The sequence below is a fragment of the Bos indicus genome, chromosome 8 (assembly GCF_029378745.1).
Source record: "Bos indicus isolate NIAB-ARS_2022 breed Sahiwal x Tharparkar chromosome 8, NIAB-ARS_B.indTharparkar_mat_pri_1.0, whole genome shotgun sequence".
NCBI classification, from domain to species: domain Eukaryota; kingdom Metazoa; phylum Chordata; class Mammalia; order Artiodactyla; family Bovidae; genus Bos; species Bos indicus.
Genome location: NC_091767.1, coordinates 110,849,757 through 110,862,762, shown reverse-complemented (window position 1 = coordinate 110,862,762; position 13,006 = coordinate 110,849,757). Strand labels below are relative to the sequence as shown.

General features: G+C 50.0%; 2 protein-coding genes across 3 annotated transcripts in view; both read left to right on the top strand.

Annotated features, from left to right (window-relative positions):
• The window catches only part of ALLC (allantoicase), a 30,461-nt gene extending 27,477 nt beyond the window's left edge, over nucleotides 1-2,984 (top strand). For both annotated transcript variants that reach the window (XM_070795410.1, XM_070795411.1), the window contains exons 11-13: nucleotides 64-172; nucleotides 1,847-1,971; nucleotides 2,641-2,984. In XM_070795410.1, coding sequence (XP_070651511.1) covers nucleotides 64-172; nucleotides 1,847-1,971; nucleotides 2,641-2,847 — 441 coding nt within the window. In that variant the 3' untranslated portion in view covers nucleotides 2,848-2,984. The remainder of the gene's footprint in view (nucleotides 1-63; nucleotides 173-1,846; nucleotides 1,972-2,640) is intronic.
• Nucleotides 2,985-3,982: 998 nt separating this feature from the next.
• DCDC2C (doublecortin domain containing 2C) overlaps nucleotides 3,983-13,006 on the top strand; it is a 66,517-nt gene continuing 57,493 nt past the window's right edge. Inside the window, exons 1-2 of the mRNA XM_070795409.1 lie at nucleotides 3,983-4,269; nucleotides 12,271-12,322. Of these exons, the coding sequence (XP_070651510.1) occupies nucleotides 3,983-4,269; nucleotides 12,271-12,322 (339 nt within the window). The remainder of the gene's footprint in view (nucleotides 4,270-12,270; nucleotides 12,323-13,006) is intronic.

Below are 13,006 nucleotides of genomic sequence, written 5' to 3'. Positions count from 1 at the left end.
GGATTGCTGTCTTGAATGACAGCAAGCTGACTTAGGTTGTTTCTTCCTTTTTTTAAATTCTAGAATGATGAGAATGGTATTCTCCTGGTTCCAGGCTGTGAGTGGGCAGTTTTCCGATTGGCGCATCCTGGAGTAATAACTCAAATCGAAATTGACACAAAATATTTCAAAGGTAAACGTAATGGCACTAGGAAACCGCTTATAATTGGTGTGCTGGTCATGATGGCAGGAGGCTCCATGCCGCAACTAAATTAAAACTATGAAAAAGAATAAAGACAGCAGGCTCCAGCAGGGGAGGGACTCAGGGCGGTGGGCTGTGGACCTGGCTCTCCACTCACAGTTGTGCAGCTTCAAGCGTGTTATGTGAACTCTTCGCACTCTGCTTCTCTCTTTATAAAGCATTAGATGTGCACTCGACCACAAAAGTCATGAGGTTCTATGAGGCACTAAGGCTCTTCACCACAGGGGCCCTGAACTCCATGTGGAAAAAGCCTATGAAACACTTGCTGGTTAGGTCGTCGAAAGAACGGGGTGGGGGTATCGTCTCAGGGGAGGGATCGCAGGCAGCTTGGTGACTGTTTCTTCTCCGGGCAGTGCTCTACACACATTTTAAATTACGGCCTTCCTTTAGTAAAATAATACTTGGAAAAAGCACCCTTAATATTCCTTATTTATGTTCTTATGAAATAGATACATGTTCCATTCTATTAAGTTCAAAAGAGGTTACTGAACTTCTATAATCGTTAGGTCTTGCCAAGCACCGTGGTGGGTGTCTGATGACTCTTTGGCCGTCTTTGAGTAAATACAGCAGTTTGTATTCATACACTGCATGCTTGATTTTTAAATGTCTTGTGAATCATTATGACCTCACTCAACTATTAACTCTTCCACCAAGGGTCAGTATATATTTAAGGTGAAGTTCATCCTCAATGGGTAGATGTAAACAGTTTTAAGAGGTCTTGATAATTTGAACTCCTGTTGGGAAGACCATGGTTTAGATCTGATTAGCAGCCACTGTTTCCACTTTTCAGCATGACTGGCCCAGGGCAGCTCCTGAAGGTCAGGAGGAATGTCAGTCCTGCTATCTTCTTGCTGTTTCGGATGTTCAATAATCATCTCTAGTGATATATTTCATCCACGGTTCTCTGTGTGGTAGTTTAAAGTCACTTCTTTATTTTTGCAAGGGACAGTTTAGCCAAAATCAGGGTGAAAGTGAAGTCGCTCAGTCATGTCCGACTCTTTGCGACCCCACAGACTGTAGCCTACCAGGCTCCTCCCTCCATGGGATTCTCAAGGCAAGAGCACTGGAGTGGGTTGCCATTTCCTTCTCCAGGGGATCTTCCCGACCCAGGGATCGAACCTGGCTCTCCCGCCTTCCAGGCAGACGCTTTAACCTCTGAGCCACCAGGGCCAGGGTAGAAAGCAGCAAATCCGTGGAGCCAGGGACCCCAAAGTGCAACGTGGCATGGATGCACTGGTCGTGGCCTTGGCTATCTCTGTCAGCCAGGATGATGGTCATGGGGATCGGGAACAAGCCAGCATCCAGTTATAATATCAAACACGCAAGGCCTAATACATACACCCACACACACACGTGTACACACGCACGTACACACATGCACGTATATACACACGTGCACACACATATGTACACGCGCGTGTATATTAAAGACACAGAAACAGTCACTGGGATGTCCTCTCACTGTGCCCCAGAAGCATGCTCACCTCACCCATGCTCACTTTTTGCTGGGTCTTTCGATCTGATTTAAAAGGTCAACATTCCATAAACCAAACTGCGCTGAGTGCAGACAGAGTGGAGAAGGTGCCCTTTGTCTTGTTCCAATAGGTAATTCTCCTGAGAGCTGTAAGGTGGATGGCTGCATCCTGACGACTCAGGAGGAGGAAGACATGGTCAGGCAGAAGTGGGACCTTCCGGGCCATAAGTGGAAGCCACTGCTTCCAGTCACAAAGGTAGTGTGGTGTGCGACCCCTTGGGGTCACGCAGGCAGCCCTCCAGCGGGCTACTTCAGTCAAGGCCGGATTTCAAAGGGTTACAGTTCCACCCCAAAGCTTCTGCTCAGTTGAACTGTGCAATGAATGAGATTTTAAAAACTGTCTCCGCCCCTTTGTATAATAAGATGACGGGCTGTCTCGTCTCACGTTTTTGCATACCTAACTCTCAAATTTTCTTTTAGACCACCTTGTTCAAGCATGCATACATGGAGAAACGTTTCCGCGATGTACTAACTCTTTAAGCAGGGAGCTAGCATATTTAGGGGCAGCAGGATGGGGCCAGCCGTGGGATGGATGCAGGAGGGGCGTGGTCATTTTCAGGTCAGAGACGGGAGTGAGCGCTGCTCCCCTTAGTGAAGGGTGACCGCTCCCATGGCCCCCTGTCTGCTTTCTTTTTCTCACCAGTTTGTCTGCTTACTTAACTATCAGAAACATCACGGGGACCTGAGTATTCATGCCGGTCTCTTTGGGGCATCCTGTCCCCAAAAGCAGATTGCTAGGCGAGCCAAATTATTATCATGGAATAACTTTTCACCTTTTAAGGCCTAGAGTCCAAGTGGATGGGTGGCCTTGGGAGAGTCATCCCCCTGGTCATTACAAGGACCTCCGCCTCCCCTCTCTTTCCAGCTGAAGCCCGATGAGATGCATGTGCTGGACAGCCTGACCCCCGAACTGCAGGACGTCATCACCCATGCCAAGTTCACCATCACCCCCGACGGGGGCGTGAGTCGCCTCCGACTCAAGGGCTTTCCCAGCTCCATCTGCCTCTTGCGGCCCCGCGAGAAGCCCATGATGAGGTTCTCGGTGAAGGCGGGGTTCAGGGCGAACCTCTAACCCACATGGAACCTGTACAGTGACTCAGACTCTTCTTCTGAAGTATTTTCAACACCTGAAACTTAAGTTTCTAGCAATTAGTGTTTTGAAGGTCAATGTAATTCCTGATGATTTAATAAAGTGGTCACTCTCACACACTGGTGACATTTAGTGTCATTTAATGTCATTTAATGGAGTGCTTGGCAGTTGGATCCCTGGATTGGGAGGATCCCCTGGAGGAGGGCCTGGCAACCCACTCCAGGATGCTTGCCTAGGAAACCCCATGGACACAAGAGCCTGGCGGACCCCAGTCCATGGGACCACAGAGTCGGGTACCACTCACTCGTGGGACACTTGGTAGTTCAAAGCCTGGCTGTGGCTGTGCAATAGCAGGGTTTCTTTATTACTTTTTTAAACAGTTGTACAAGACACTGATACTTTTATAACATCGGTATTCTGTGCCTTCAGAGGTACTTTAGCACTTCATACGTAGTCTACTGTCCTGAAAAGTTTGCTGAAGCCCATCAAAGCCACTGGAAAAATATAATCCTAGAAGCATTCTCTGTCTGGGTTGAAGAGGCGGGGCTTGCCTTTACCTGGAACAGGAAGTGACCTTCCCAAGGTCACCCAGGCCCTTGACTCGCTCCTGCTGCACACGAAGGTGCATTCTGAAGGTTACACTTTGGAGGCAGCGCGGCCAGCTGCGCCTGCTCGCCTGGATTCCCACGTGCTCTGGATGGTTCGTGGCACATCCTCTGACCAGCTTTAATTGTCTGGATGGTCCTGTCCGCCATCTCCCCTCTGCTCGGCAGAGCGGGAGGCGGAGGAGCAGGGGGAGGGTCCCGGTGGGGCCCAGGGCACCCTTGGCCTCCCACCCCACACTGTGGCGGGTGCCTCCCTCCGTGGCCCCGAGCTCCGCGGGCCTCACCTGCCGGGACTCGGATGCCCGTCGCCTGGCCTGGCCCTGCCCCCGCCCCTCCCCTGTCTGGCTTGGCCGCCTCTTTCCTGGGCGGCGGGGCAGGTGGGCGGCGGTCACAATTGCCGGTGGCGTCAGCGCGGGCGGTGGGCCCGTGGACCCGGCGCCCCGGGGGCCGGGCTGCCCTGCGGCGGCTGGAGCACACGGGCGGCGGCCGGGCGGCAGCGGAGGTGCGCGGCCATGGGCTCGCGCGCGCCGCACGCGCTGGTGGACACCACGCCCGCCAAGACCATCGTGGTGTACCGCAACGGCGACCAGTTCTACGTGGGCCGCAAGTTCGTGCTGTCGCGGCGCCGCGTGGCCACCTTCGAGGCGCTGCTGGAGCAGCTGACCGAGCAGGTGGAGGTGCCGTTCGGCGTGCGGCGCCTCTTCACGCCGACGCGCGGTCGCCCGGTGCTGGAGCTGGACTCGCTGCAGGCCGGCGGCAAGTACGTGGCGGCCGGGCGCGAGCGCTTCAAGAAGCTGGAGTAAGTGCCCGCGGCCCGCGCGCCCCTGCCCCGCGGGGGCCGCCGTCCGGCCCCCCAGACGGGGACAGCGCCGACTCTGCCCGGCCGGCGCCAACTCCTGGCGCGCCATGCACCATCCGCCTGGTGATCAGGGCCGAGCAGAGTCTGTCCCCGGAACGTCAGTGATGCAGAGGGTCAGGAAGGGGATGGGGAGAGGACGGCGGGCCTGGCAGTGAAAATAGGGCGCCAGGGCGCGCCTCTTTGGAAAGGCGGGAAGCTCTGCGGGGAGAAGGGGAGTTGGCCACACAGAGCAGAGAGGGAGGCAGAGCTGGGTCATAACTGGTCCAGACTGGCGTCCCTGGGGACCTGGGCGCACGCCCTTCCATGAGTGTGCCTCCTGAAGAGTGCTGTGGGCCTGCTCACCATTCTCTATCCTGCTAGATTCAGACCCTACTGAGGACAGGCACCTGGGATTCTGGAAGTTCTGGCAGCTAAGGAAATGCAGATGTGCCTTCCAGCCTCTGAATGCCCGCTGGGAGCAGGGCAGGGACACCCCTGCCACCCCAGCGCTGCAGAGGTCAGGACCGCAGCCAGGGAAGGATGTAGGTGTCCTGAGCAAACAGGCCCATGTACCAATTCCAGAGCCCCCTGGAAAGCCATGATGGAGCTGGCCGGGTTCAGGCCGTCCGTAGTGCTTTGGGTGCCCACCCAGAGCGTGAATTCAGTTCTGTTTCATTTAGCCTGGGGATGGTATTAGTGCAATACCAGTTTGTGAGATCTTTCAGCAAATGGGGTCACCACACTTCTATTCATAGCCTTACTTTTCTCTCCAGGAGTACGTCTGTCTCTGTGCTCTGACAGTCTCCATCGTTTCTGTAAGCTCTGGGTACCTCGTTATACAAATGTCATATCAGTGCAGCGCTTTCTTAAGTTCCTTAACAAAAGCTATTGTGCGCGTCTTCCTGGAGGGCAGCCTGGGAGAACTGGGGAGGCTGCGAGGGCCTTTCCGTGTGTGTTTCGGGGAGATAAGACACAAACAGAAGTAACTGCAGAAGAGAAAGCAGAGACTGTGCGGACAGGCACAGGTGTTGAAGTGCAGGACCTCAGAAAAGGCTTCCTTTAGAGAGCAGAATCCGCCTGCAATGCAGGAGACCCTGGTTTGATTCCTAGGTCAGCGAGATCTGCTGGAAAAGGGATAGGCTACCCACTCCAGCATTCTTGGGCTTCCCTTGTGGCTCAACTGGTAAAGAATTCGCCTGCAATGTGGGAGACTTGGGTTTGATCTCTGGGTTGGGAAGATCCTCAGGAGAAGGGGAAGGCTACCCACTGCAGTATTCTGGCCTGGAGAATTCCATAAACTGTATGGTCCATGGGGTCGCGAAGAGTCAGACACAGCTGAACAACTTGCACTGCACAACAGAGCGGAAGGGAGAAAATCACTTGTTTGTTCGTCCTCCGTGGATTCCCGGGCTGCCTTGGCGTCACTCACGTCTTGTGTCTTCCTTTAGAGATATCATTTCTGTTCCTTACATGTTGTTGACGCCATTTCTTTTATTGTGAAATATGTCCTGTACACAGAGGAGTGTGTGTGTGCTCAGTTGCTGAGTCATGTTCAGCTCTTTCGACCTCATGCACTGTAGCCCTCCAGGCTCTTCTGTTCGTGGGATTCTGCAGGCAAGGATATTGGAGTGGGTTGCTGTTTCCTCCTCCAGGGGATCTTCCCCACCCAGGGATCAAATCTGCATATCCCGTGTCTCTTGCATCTCCTGTGTTGTCAGGCAGATTCTTTACCACTGAGCTTCCTGGGAAGCCCCATATACAGAGGAGTATGTGCAATTTTATGTGTAGTTTAAAGAATAGTAATAAAGCAAGCCTCTGTGTGAACCACGATCGGGATTCAGGAAAAGAGGATGACCAGTATTTTCAAAACCTCCTATCTCCACTCCCATCCCTTGCCCACACGGAAACACTATTTTGGCTTTTGTGATAATCATCGTTTCATAATAATCTATCCCTGAAGGATACATTTTTTCCCAGTGTTTTATGTACTTTATGTAAATGCAATTATGCTGTGTGTATTTTGTTACTTGCTTTTTCACACAATAATATGCTTCTGAGGCTCATCCATGTTGTTGCTGCTGCTAAGTCGCTTCAGGTATGTCTGAATCTGTGTGACCCCATAGACAGCAGCCCACCAGGCTCCCCTGTCCCTGGGATTCTTCAGGCAAGAACACTGGAGTGGGCTGCCATTTCCTTCTCCAATGCATGAAAGTGAAAAGTGGAAGTGAAGTCACTCAGTCGTGTCCGACCCTCAGCGACCCCATGGACTGCAGCCTTCCAGGCTCCTCGGTCCATGGGATTTTCCAGGCAAGGTACTGGAGTGGGGTGCCATTGCCTTCTCCGTCATCCATGTTAACAGCATGTAACTATAGGTCATTTGTTTTCACTGTTAGGTATTATTTTGTTGACTGACATACCAGTTTATTTATTCAATCTGTTGGTAGATAATTGGGGTTGTTTTAAACTTCATGCTAAGTCAGCACACTTGTGCACATTCCTCTACCCATCTCCTGGTGCACGTGGGTGAGACTTCCTCCCGGACAGCATGTGGGTTATCGGTTGCTGCGTGTCCTGTTCATGAGAGCTTACTGGTGGGAAGCAGTGTTTATTGTCTCATAGTTCCTCCTACCAGGAAGTCTGGAGCAACTTAGTCAAGTGGTTCTGCTTCAGAGACTCTCGTGTGTTTGCAATCAAGATGCTGGTGCAGTCACATCTGAAGGCCTGACGGGGCAGGTGCTTGCAGGCTCATGCCCATGGCAGGAAGCTTCATCCGTGTCGTGAGGCATCCACGGGAGATCTAGCTGCTGGGTCTCCTGGGCAGGAGTGGTCCAGCCCAAAGCCACAGTGGCTCTTGTTACAGCTGCGTCTCTGTTAGGCTGTCTTCTCTCGCCCTCTGCCTCATTATCTCTCTGTGCTGCACATTTTTACTTTTAAAACTTATTTGCAGAAATAATTTGAATGGTATCATCCCAGGTCACGGTCACTTTAACACAGCTTCAGAGTGTGGGGTGGTTCGGACCACCCAGGGGTCTCTAGGAGAGTGGGTCATGACGACCCCCTGGCTGGCGGGCCCTGAGGCCATGCTTTGTCTGTGGTTCATCCTCTCTGCTCTCTGCTCCCAGCAGCCACCACCCCGAAACCAAAGTGGCCCCAGACACCGGGCTCTTGTCTTTCTATTTCCTGTCTTTCCTGGACTGTGCTGACCCCTCACTACCTTGTTACGTTGCAGAGGTGTGTTTTTCAGTTTGTCCAGTTGTACTTGTTTCTAAGAGGACACGTTGATCAGGGTTCCTCAGCCCACGGTTCCCGGAGCCGAGGTCTTCTCATCCTTTTTCTTTTTTGTAATAAATCTGTGGATGACAGTGTCCTTCAGCCCATGGAAGGTGCTTTTCATTGTCTTCTAACTCAGTGGTCGCTGATGAGAAATCAGCCATCATCTTTCGCTTCTTTGAAAGTAAAGTTTTATCCTTTTTGGCTTTTTGAAATGCACGGGTTGAGTCCGGATGCTGTGCTTTTAGCAGCGTGTCTAAGTGCGGCCTTTCTGGCGCTCCCTGCATCCCGGATGGTGGCGTCGCCAGCTCGGGGGAGTTCTCAGCCAGCCTCTTTGGATGCGCTCTGCCTTGTCTTCCCGCTCTGCTTCCAGTGTCCAAGTGGGTGTGGGCGGGCCTGTTTCACTGGCTCAGACCTCCTCTTTCTCGTCTCTCTCTCTCTCTCAACGTTGTGCTGTAATCTAGGCACTCTCTTCACATAGATCTTCTGATTAATTTTTCTGCCTCTGTGTCCTACACTATCAAACCTACTCATTGAATTTTAAATCATTTAATTTTTCATTTCCAAACATGCTGTCTGGTTCTTCTTTCAAAGCTTCCGTTTTATTCTCTTGGGTCTCTCGGTCCTGCATGTGTTTTCAGTTTGCCTTTTGTTGAGGTCTTGTCCCGCTGTGATCTGTTGGGGATTTTCTCCCGGGACTTGGAAGCGACGAACCTGGAAGAAGGACACGTGGACAGTCTCTCACAAGGACTGACAAGTTTATTTCTGCAGTCGAGCTTTTTTATAGAAGCAGGAACAAAGAGCTTAAAGTATGTGGCCAGCAGAGCGCATACGGAGTTAACACATAATCAGTAGAAACATTTCAAGGACAGCGCGCTCTAAATGACTCATGGGCTTCTCCCACAACCCGCTCTCACAAGTAACATCCCTATTTATTATTAACTCTTGGTGCCCAGAATAACCAAAGGCAGGAGATGTCTTTCTGTCCTTAGCGCAAAGCCGAGTGCTTCTGGCCCTTCGCCATTTTCCCAGGGACTTTCTCCTTTTACGGCTGTTTTGCACTGCGCTTCCCAACATGATCTGCGCCTGCAATCCCACTATTTGAACTTGCCTCCATCTTCTCTTCTTTCACCTGGTTTTCTCCTGTGGTCCTTGCTAGCCTTGTTAGTTTACTTACGTTTTGAATGCAAATGACTCCTTTTCCACGGAATTCGTGTTTTGAGGAGATTCTTTGAGGCCCGAGATAAAAGTGAGATGTTCCGGAGGGGATTTCCATTTTCTTCTCCCAAATGCCCAGGATGCTCCCTATCCAAAGGGCCCTCCAAATTGTCAGTATCTTGAGTTTTTCAGGGCCACCCAGATAGAGGTATTTTGTGAGCTAGCTGGCTTGCGATCTAAGTTCTTAATGGCATATGCAAATGTGCAGACTTGACATCCTATTGCTTTTGAAGAAAAATCATAGACGTCATAGTTGCCAAGAGGTAGCGTCTGGATTGGGGCTTCCCAGGTGGCGCAGTGGTAAAGAACCCGCCTGCTCATGCAGGAGATGCAGGAGACCTCTCATTTGTGGAGAGACTTTCAGGGCTTATTGAAAATGTTTTGGACTCATGGCAGAAATACTGAGAAAGACGTTGAGGTGTTTCTTTTCCTGGATTTCTTAAGGTCAATTATTATATTCTGTAGGGAATGGAAGGTGATCCAGTTCACTGAGCAGGAAAGGGAGGAGGGGTTCCCACGTGGTGGAGACCCTCTGTTATTTTGCATTTTCCGGGTACCTTCACTGCTATCGAATGGATGGGAGGGGTTTGCATGCAGAGTTCAACATGGAGAGGCATTTGGATTTCGCTTCTTCACTACCTTTTAAATCAATGAAGTATGAAATCGGAACCCAGATGTTGGTGAATAAAGCTCTGAAAACTGTTTGGGCTTAATTTACATTGGTATCAGTGAGCTAGCACTTGTCCGAATGTATATTCTGTACTTACTGAGCCACTGAGTGGCTAAAATTAATTTCCACCGGCAAATAAGCTTCTAATTGTGCCGCCAGCGGATGAACTTTGAAGTGCAACCTGATGATATATGAACCGCCCCAGAGGTCTTCTCATAATAACGGCTGTGAAACGGTACATTGGGAAGACAAGCAGCGTAAAATCTACACAAATCCAGTCATCATTCACATTTCCTACACTTTCTGGAATAAATTAATTTGAGATGAGAAATATAATTTTTTCTCTATAAAACAAAATATTGTAGGCTAATAATTACTTAAAAGATAAATGTCCCATAAAGCCTGGAATTAATGATTTGTGGAGAAAGTTGTATTCACAATAAAATGTAGATCAAGGCATTCTGTGTGTATATGTTTGTGTGTGTGCGTGCATGTGGCACATATGTGTGCACACATGCATGTATGCATGTGTGTGTATGTGCACATGTGCATGTCTCAGTGTGCATGTGTGTATGTCTGCATGCACATGTGTGGACATATGTGTATGTATGTATGCACACACATGTACGTATGCGTGTGTGTGTGTGTGTGTGTGCGCATGTGTGTTTGGGGAGACCCTAAAGAATCTGAACTATGGTAGGAGTTTTTCCTGTTTACCTTAGGAGTCTGTTGTTGAGATAAAAAGTGAACGTGCTGTTAAACTCTGGCAGCTTGGTGGCACCCGGGTCTGTCCTCGAGTCTCCTAACCCCCACTTGCACCTGAGCACTAGTCGGGGTGGGGAGGGGGGAAGAACATGTGCAGAGGCCAGCACGCCAGGGGGCAAGGAGTGTGGTCTCTGGGCTGGACAGGGTCCTGGCTGTCCCCGTGTGGTAGCACTTAGCCGGTTGAACAGCCTCGCTGAGACTCAGCCTCCTCATCAGAAGAACAGGGCTCGTTGGTGTCTGCTCCAGTGTGGGTTTTGATGACGCAGTGGACACAGCACTTTGAAATGCCCGGCATGGTCCTCGCGGTGGGCTTCTGTCTTGCTTTTGTTCTCCAGAAGCAGCAAGGGGGCACCTTTCACACGAGCATCTAGGCTCTGCTTCAAGTTCCTGCTCCCCAACCCCCCACACCCCCAAGGAAACCCAGGTCCACCCAGAAACCTCCTCCAGGCACCTGGCTTAATGACCCGGGTCCGCCGGCTCTCTGAGGAATCGCTTGTCCCCTCTTTGCATTCTGTTTCAGTGTTCTTTGGCAGACAATGTGGAGACAATAAATAGCATTTTGTGGCTGTTCAGTCTTTTTGTGCCTTAATTTTCCCATATTTATTTTTACCTTTTGTTTTCCATTTCATGATAATAAGTTGTGTCATGTGGGGGATTAATGTTCATTGTCAAATATGTAATTTGGGGATTCAACCCTAAAATGCCTATTTGGAGACAAGCAGAAGTGTGCGTGGAAGGTACCTATAAGCCAAGGGTGGTGAGTTGAAGATGTACAGTCTCTTCAGTTCACAGTTTTCAAAGGTTTGAATTGGCTGCAGCATTTTATAATGGAGGTGTTCATGTGATATAAAATTTTGGTTTCCATTAAAAAATAGAGGATTTTATTGTTTAAAAGGACTGAGTTTTTAGTTGCCTGCATTTCCACAGGAAAACAGTGCCCAGGAGTTACGCGCCCTGTCGATCTCAGAGGGACCCTCACTCCACTAGCCGCAGACCCCACCATTCCCTAACACCACCCTTTGCAAGCATCAGCTTTCACTTGCCTCCGTAGGTGTCTGAGCTTGTGACTCCTGACTGCATAGAAAGTGCTTAAAAATGTCTTTTCCTTCCATCCACCAACTCTTAGTCAATCCTTCTCCGACTGTGGCTAAAATCATTGTCAAGAACAATCTCAAATATCTAAAAAATTGTTTTAAATCAGAAGGAAGCCTTAACACATATACATTTTAATGTATTCTGTTTTATCCTTAAGAACATCTGCTCTGTCTTTGAGGCATATGGAAGACTCTTCGAAAGTCCTCAGGTAACAGCTGTACCTGTGGGGCTCACACACGTTTGATTCCTCCAGCTCCTTCCACTGTTCACGTTTGGCAGGATGGGGTCCAGGACGACGTTCCATGGGACGTGCGGGACAGTGCAGGTGCGAGGAGCTGGGCGGGCCGTCCGGGTCTCCGCCCTGACTGTGGCGGGTAGTGGACCCTGGATGAGCCGAGAGTGACCCTGTAAAGTTTTCCTCTTTGAGTCCTTCCCAAGGTTCCTCTGTGATTAATAATGTCGTGCGAGGGAGAGCAATGCCAGTTGAGGACAGTGTTCCCGAGTGGCGCCAGCGGTGGCAGCACCAGGTACGGGCACTTCCCTGCAGTGACACTGCTGTCGCACGTGGGCGTGGGCGTGCGCGCCGCTTAGATTTTGGTGTTAAGTCGATATGCAGTGGGATGTGACACTGCTGTCGCATGTGGGCGTGGGCGTGCGCGCCGCTTAGATTTTAGTGTTAAGTCGATATGCAGTGGGATGTGACACTGCTGTTGCATGTGGGCGTGGGCGTGCGCACCGCTTAGATTTTAGTGTTAAGTCGATATGCAGTGGGATGTGACACTGCTGGCGCATGTGGGCGTGGGCGTGCGCACCGCTTAGATTTTAGTTTTAAGTCGATATGGAGTGGGATGTTATGATGCCGAAGACGAGACGCCTCCAAAGAGGCTCAGATTTTCAATCTAAATATCTACCTTCTAACTAGGTTTCTCTCTCTTCTTTTGCAGTTATATTAATATAGTTCCCAGAAAGCCTGCAAAGATGAGGAAGTTGAAGGAAGTAAGTGCTCACTGCCAGCTACTAAAGAGGGGATAAAGTGGATGACTTGGTAAAAATGGAAACGTCAGTGTGGAGTAATTGACGTTTCGTAGAAACAGCCTTTTGTAGGGAATGCCTACAAAGGCAGCTGCTTCTGAAGCCAGAAGTCACTGGGCGAGCGTGTTCTGTCAGAGCACCTCAGTCACCAAGGTGGTGGCCGTGGGCGAGAATGTTCTAAGACTGCCGTTAGGGAGAGAGCAGGTCCATCCACCCAGTTAGTGAGATGCAGTGTGCTGCCATTCATTAAGCCTTTTAACTCCTCTTTAGTTTTGGGGATTTGGAAAGACAGGTGTCAGGAAAAGTTATTTTTAAGTCGCACAATGTTGAAGCTCATTATAATGTTAAATTCAGAGATTTGCTCTATGTTCCCAACATTTCTGTGCTTGAAAGACATTTGAAAGGTCTGCAAGATGGAACCATCCCTCACTCTATTCACATCGCTTGGGTCTTAGCTAGCAAACAAACAAACCGTAGTTCACATGTAAGTTAAAAGAGATCCGCCTTTTTAATGAGCAACAAAAATCACCAGGTGAGCAAGATAGCCTGATGCTTTGTAGAATGCAAGATGATTTTACTTTTTTATTTTATAAATGGGCTTTTGTGGAGTATTTCAAAGGTGAGCTGTTTTTAGAGTATCTGCTTCTA